This window comes from Rhamphochromis longiceps, linkage group LG4, assembly GCF_057381845.1.
Source record: "Rhamphochromis longiceps isolate RC_006_pf linkage group LG4, R_longiceps_female_GT1.1, whole genome shotgun sequence".
NCBI classification, from domain to species: Eukaryota; Metazoa; Chordata; class Actinopteri; order Cichliformes; family Cichlidae; genus Rhamphochromis; species Rhamphochromis longiceps.
In genome coordinates this window covers 10,874,939-10,881,353 of record NC_140560.1, presented here as the reverse complement: position 1 = coordinate 10,881,353, position 6,415 = coordinate 10,874,939, and the positions used below count along the sequence as shown (strand labels likewise).

General features: G+C 41.6%; 1 protein-coding gene across 1 annotated transcript; it reads right to left on the bottom strand.

The window, feature by feature from the left end:
- kpna2 (karyopherin alpha 2 (RAG cohort 1, importin alpha 1)) lies at window positions 1–3,358 on the bottom strand. The gene is made up of 11 exons (XM_085403239.1): window positions 3,334–3,358; window positions 2,985–3,108; window positions 2,751–2,891; window positions 2,237–2,325; window positions 1,867–2,135; window positions 1,630–1,724; window positions 1,204–1,467; window positions 863–1,096; window positions 576–758; window positions 337–486; window positions 1–239 (listed from the first exon to the last, which is right to left on the bottom strand). The coding sequence occupies exons 2-11, from the start codon at window positions 3,039–3,041 to the stop codon at window positions 150–152; spliced, it is 1,572 nt and encodes a 523-aa protein (XP_085259365.1). The 5' UTR covers window positions 3,042–3,108; window positions 3,334–3,358; the 3' UTR covers window positions 1–149.
- Between the last annotated feature and the right edge of the window lie 3,057 nt (window positions 3,359–6,415).

The following is a 6,415-nucleotide window of genomic DNA, read 5'->3' as shown; positions in this document are numbered from 1 at the left end:
CACGATCTGACAACTTTATTTACAGCCATGTTAAAACAGTATGTACAACACATACAAACAAAAATAGTAAAACATCACACAGACATGAACAAAGGACGCACAATAGAAATGATGGTACAGTAGGGAGAGGAGAGGTATTAGAAGTCAATCTAGAAATTGAAAGTGCTCTGGCTTTCGCTGATCTGGAACGCATAGCCGTCATTGGTTGCTTCTGGGATGACACTCTGCACGACTTCCTCCTTTAAAAAAATAAAAAATAAATAATTATTCTTATTAAAGTTAAAAAAGGCACAGAAATGCTCATTTTGCAAACCACTCTCCAGGACTATAACCCACCTCCTCAGAGAAGTATTTCTCAATCAAGTTCAGGGAGGCTTTGTAGACCATCTCATTCTCATGTGACTGCAGCGCCTCAATCTTGTCCAGTCCACCGCATTCCTCGATCATTAGACTCAGCTTGTCGGACTCACCGATTTTATCCCCAGCCTAAGATCAAAACACACCAGTGATGTCATTTATCATCAGAACAAAAAACCCCATCATCGAATCTTGCAAAAATATAAATATCAACTCACCATGAAAATGTTGGTAATGGCATCCAAGATGACAAGAATAGTTTTGCTGTCCTTGGAGGAGAGGAGATTCAGAAGTGGCTCAATCACATTGGCTTGAACCAGGTAGACCACCTGCTGAACAGTGCCCCCACTGGTGAAGTTTGTAACTGCCCATACAGCCTCTTTCTGAGTTTTGTAGTCTCCCTGCAGACAAAGTTCATAAGGAACATAGATCATTTAATTTAAAATAAATAAAGGGTATAAAATATGTACCTTTACATACACACACACACACACAAAAAGCATACCCGTGCGAGCAGCTCAACCATGTATGGAACGAGGCCTGCGTTGATGACCTCTTGGATTTGTGAGTCCTTTCCTGCTGTGATGTTAGACAGAGTCCAGGCAGCTTCCTTCTGAACGTTGGCCTTTTTGTGGCGAAGCAGTGGGGGGAACATGGCCAAGGCTCCAGCATCCAGCACCGCCTGTGTCTGCTCATCTGTCCCAGTCACAATGTTGCCAATGGTGCGGAGTGCAGGAGTCTGAGGAAAGGCGAGAGGAAATGCAGTGAGAACAAGTCGCTGCACATCAGGGGGACTGGGTGAGAAGTTACGACATAAAAGAAACTCAAGCAAGACTTTATACGTACAACCACAGGCAAGACTTCAAAGCCAAGCAGCTTCACCAGACGAGGGATCAAACCGGTTTGGATGACCACCTCAATGCGGTCGTTGGGGCCATCTGTCAGGTATGAAACAGCCCAACACGCGTCAGCCAGCACCTCCGGGTCATCGTGGTGTAGCAGACGGACGAGAGCGGGTAAAATCTGCTGGATGGCTGTCATAGGAGGGGAGGGGTTCTTATTGCGGCACAGGTTTGACAGTGTCCACGTCACATTTCTCAGGTAGCCAGCCTGCAAAGATTTCAAATATGAGAAGAGCACAAGGTCAGTTATATTTGAGTTGGGAAACCACCTACTGGCCAAGGAGGAGAATAAACGATTGAGTCTGATCATGTCAAACTTTTGAAACTTTCTCCAGATATAAACAGGGAGAGAAACAGAATCCACACTCACACTAAATGCACTGAGGTCAGGGACAGCCAGCAGACCGAGCAGAGGGGCCACAGCGCCATGCTTGATGACCTTGTCTCTAAGAGCTGATCCATCACCTAAAAAGGAGGGGAAAATATATTAAAAAAATAAAAATAAAATAAAAAATGAACAAACCTCACTTTATCACCACTAAAATAAAATTAAAAAAACAAAAAAAACAAACAAAAAACCAAATATGAATATTTTCATATTAATTACCAGCAATATTTCCAAGGGCCCAGATCGCCTGCTCGCTGATGTGCTGGTGGGGGGATGTGACCAGGCTAATAAAGGCAGGAATGGCCCCGCCTGACACGACAGCGGCCGTCTGCTCGGACGTCCCGGAGGCGATGTTAGTCAGAGCCCAGGATGCTTCGAACTGGATCGGAGGACAGTCCACATATCCCAGGAAGGAGACAAACTTGGGGATGAGACCAGCGCTGATCAGCTGGTCAATGGGAGGATGTTTGTCACGAGACAGCAACTTCCTGTATTCAAAACGGTACATAAGAGTTACTGTGCCAGTAGTTATGTAGCCTTTATTTATGGAAAAAGAAAAAGGATGATTTCTTTAATGCACAGTCATTACCGTGCAGCCTGTGTAGCCTGGAGCTGGGACTCAGAATTCCCACTGTTCACTCCTGCGACAATCTCCTCGACCGTCCACTGCCTGAGCCCCTGCACAGGACAACAGAAAGCAGTTTATTGGACATGCAAATTTAAAACTGGATTTTGTGTTGCTATATTTTGACATGTCAGTGGGTTAACAATGAATATCACACTGAACGAACTCCAACCCATACAAAAACCTAACAGATGGGCAGATCAATCCCAATGGTACTGATCCCAACAGCAGTATTGGTATTGACTAGCACGATAAGATTGATACCGAGTTTAAAGGATAGTATGTAACCCACTCAATTTCTAGTTTTGTGGACATTGAAACAAAATGATTATTGATATTGGCAATAGAGGCCCCTAGTATCAGATCAAAATTGGCAGTACTGCACAGCACTAGCACCAAGTTGGGACTAGATCCGTTTTTTCTGTTTACTCAATGCCAGATTTAAGCAAAACAGCAAATGATGCTTTCAAGTGCTCACCTGACAGTTCTGGCTTCTTTCTTGTAAAGGAGAAGTGGCATCCTCAGGCATCGCAGACACATTTCTCCTCTTGAATATCTGGTCATCTTTCTTGGCCTTGCGCAGCTCCACGTTCACCTCCACCCTCCTGCGTCGAAGCTCCTGCATTTATGTCACATACCAATAAATAAAATAATCAATTCTCACAAGCTTGCCGTTCAGCGAGCAGTTGTGAATAGTGCAGATGAAACTCACATTGACATCTTTGCCTTTGTTCTTGAACTGGTTCAGACGGGGGGAGTTCTCAGCCATTTTTAAGTAACAGGAAATGTCAACAGCGGTGGGCAAAAATAAAAATAGCCTCTAGTCGTGTTTATTCCTGAAAGACATTTAGAAGAAGTCCTTAAGCACACGGAAGCGCCTCGTGATCGCGCATTAAGACATATGGCGGTACTGCTTGTTTGACTTAAGCTATCGGGCAAGCGTTTTACGTAGAAAATACAGTTGATGCAATAACTACACGCAGAAAGACAACAACTTCTTTTTCAAAACTTAATCGTAAAACACTTTTAAAAGTCTCATTAAGGAGTTAACACATGCTTACCTGTGCTCGAGCAGAAGTTATGGCATACCGAAAACGCCGCACAGACCTTTAAATTCCTGCTTTGGAGCCTTCTGATTGGGCTGTTCAAGCTGAAGCATCCTGCCGCCTCTTCTTATTGGGCCGTTTAAAAAAATCACGGTGAACACAGGAAATGTCGTCACTTAAATATCGCGAGAACTCTGTATTGGGCGCTACCACGTCAGATCTGACTGCGGGTCGGTTTTGTGCCAACTTTGTACATTTCGAGTTGAATATTGGAACGGTAGCACTGCTCCCAGATCTGTGCATATTTGTTCAAGTATCACGCTGCTCTTGCAGGGAAACAACCCCCACAAAATAACTACCTTCCCATGTCTTAACTAACCTTTAATAGAATACATTTAAAAAGTACGTGTAATAAAATATATTAACAATAAATCTGGAAGTTACATTATGAACCATTGTTTAACAATACAGGTGTGGTCTGAGGATGTACACATCATGGCCGTGAATGTCATGGTAAATTTGGGCTTTTAATAGTTTCTTTGAAATGTTCTTTTTCCAGGATACAATGATTGTATAGCATACATCTTTAATGACTTTAAAAAAGAAGAACTGGGTGAACAAGTTTTGGATTTATGTTGGATATGTAATCAATACAGGCTCAAAAGAATACATGCACTCTCTTAAACCTTTTAAAAAGTAGCGCTGAATGTTCGACAGCGTCCTTTAATTTGGCCTGCTTCATTAGTGATCACGATCGACTAGAACCGGTAGTTTCTCTTTGCGAGCATGAAAAGGAATAATTTGACAGGATATATACACTGGATTCATCAAAGTCAGAAGAACTCTGAATAATTTTACATTTAAACAAATTTGTTGCATTCTTTAACAACTGCAGGATCCATGATCATGGGTTTAAACAGTTGCACATAAGTACAGGTTTTATATCGCCGTGGACTGAGAGGCTGCCGACCAAGAGAGAAGCCCCTGCTCCGAAACGGAAACATTCAAACGCAGCTAAAAATTGCTTGTTTGCGATTAAGGTTTTTGACCACAGTGACAAGAGATGTTTGGAGGGGTAAAGGTGAGGCTTTCAAACCCAAGAACACTGTACCAGCTGCCAGGCACGGTGGTGGTAGCATCGTGCTCTGGGGGACGACCTTCAGATTCTTCAACTTCGGCTCAAATAAATAACCGGCTTAAATTCAAACACACCTGGGCGTTCCAGCAGGACAATGATCCCAGACACACATCACAGTTGGTTTTGTAATAGATAGAACAGGCCAATGTTAAGCTTATGGAACGGCCTCCTCAAAACCCCGACCTCAACTCTACTGAAAATTTGTGGAATACACTTTAAAGCTGGAGTCAGGAAATCAGCCAATTTAAATAAACATCTGCCAAGAAGAGTGGTCAAATATCCAAAACTATGCCAAGGACTTCTTTATGGATAACAAAAGGGTCAGGCTGAAGTGGAACTTGCTAACCAAATAATAGTGGGAATGTGTGTTTACTTTTGACCTTGTATGGATTAGTAAAATCCAAAATCAATTTTTAAAGTCATTAAAGAGACGCTGTACAATCACTCCACCCTTGATAAAGAAAAGTTCGAGGACATCATTACAAGCCCATGAGATCCGTGCCGATAAGTGAATATATATTCCTGACCACAACTGGATATTGTTTTGAACTGTAACGGTTACTTTTCTGTACAGGATCAGCGAGCATGAGGTTATATTTATTGGGATTTTCATATAAAATAAAAAGGAAACAATTATAAAAAGATTAACCAATTTTCTGTCAGCTGATCACTCAGTTGATATAGAAACTCAGGTTATGTACAGCATAACCTGAGTTTCTGTCAGTTTTTACATTATGATTTATGTCTGCAAGTTAAGAGACACTAAAAAAAAAAAAATCTCTTTTGTGTCAAAATCAGAGGAAGGAAATCTGTGTTTTCCATTTTATTAAGTTCCATGTACATCAATATTTCTTCAGTTGTAATACAAAAAAAAGGAAAAGAAAATCAAGTCAAAATCTGATGATTTTTTTTGTGTTTTTTTGTTTTGTTAAACAAACAGGGCAGGAACCTTCAAATACATCATCCTTCTCAGTCACTACTGCAAAGCAACTCATTTACAATAGCTTATTACTTTCAGTAGGTTATAGAAGTTTAACCAAGCAGACTATCGATGTCCAGATAATTAGTACTTAAACGATCTTTCATGCCACATCAGACTAAACAATGAGTGGAAATGGGAGAAAAAACATTGCTCCACTGTGATATATGAATTTAGACACAAAACTCTACTCATTATGCTGAGTAGAACCTAGCCATTGTTTGACAGTATTCCGTTTCTATTACATTGGACATGATGACCACAGAAATGGTCTGAGGGATTTTTTCTTCTTCTTTTTAAACCAAGTAAGAAAAAAAAAAAGATAAAAAGACTCAGATCAAAAAAAAAAAAAAAGTACATGGAAATATGAGAGCTCGTAAGAGTCTTTTCTCCGAGGTAAACTTTCTTCTGAAATGCCTCAGTTGTTCTCGCTCCTCTGATGAAAGCAGGTCCATAAAAACAGGTCCCTTACAGCTGAAATGAGCAGAGGGCGGCTCTACCTGGAAAAGAGATCCCGTGAAAGCAGCAAGCTGGTTGTCCAGCTTCCCCCCACCACCACTACCACCACCTCCCGCTGCAGCGGCGAAGAGGAGCAAACCCCAAACACAGGGTGAGGCAGAGTCCATCACAGAGTTACAGTTCAGGAAAGCCATATTCTTGGCAAGTGCATTTTTGTTTCGCGCAATGTGCGATGTATCCTAAGAGGCTGCAGAAGACTGAAGCTTGTTGTTATGAGACCTACAGAACGTGAAGAGAGGGGAAAGTTGAGAGCCCTTCGCAAGGTTGTTTATTGCTATAACAGTGATCAGACAAGAGACAAGAGGATGCAAAGGGGTCTGCATGGGATCCTACAGCCATGTTGGTGTAATTAACTGGGAATGCTTTTTATTAGTGAAGAAATCTTCCACAACTACAAACTGAGGTTACTTTGCTCTAACTCCTTACTCCGTCTAGTACATTTTAGTCTCATAAAATAATAC

Excerpts from the sequence above, each read along its gene's own strand:
- kpna2 (XM_085403239.1), bottom strand. The coding sequence starts at position 3,041 with ATGGCTGAGAACTCCCCCCGTCTGAACCAGTTCAAGAACAAAGGCAAA. Across the intron at positions 1,468-1,629 it reads CTGACCTCAGTGCATTTAGT|GCTGGCTACCTGAGAAATGT; the intron begins GTGAGTGTGGAT and ends AAATCTTTGCAG. Across the intron at positions 1,097-1,203 it reads TTGAAGTCTTGCCTGTGGTT|ACTCCTGCACTCCGCACCAT; the intron begins GTACGTATAAAG and ends GCCTTTCCTCAG.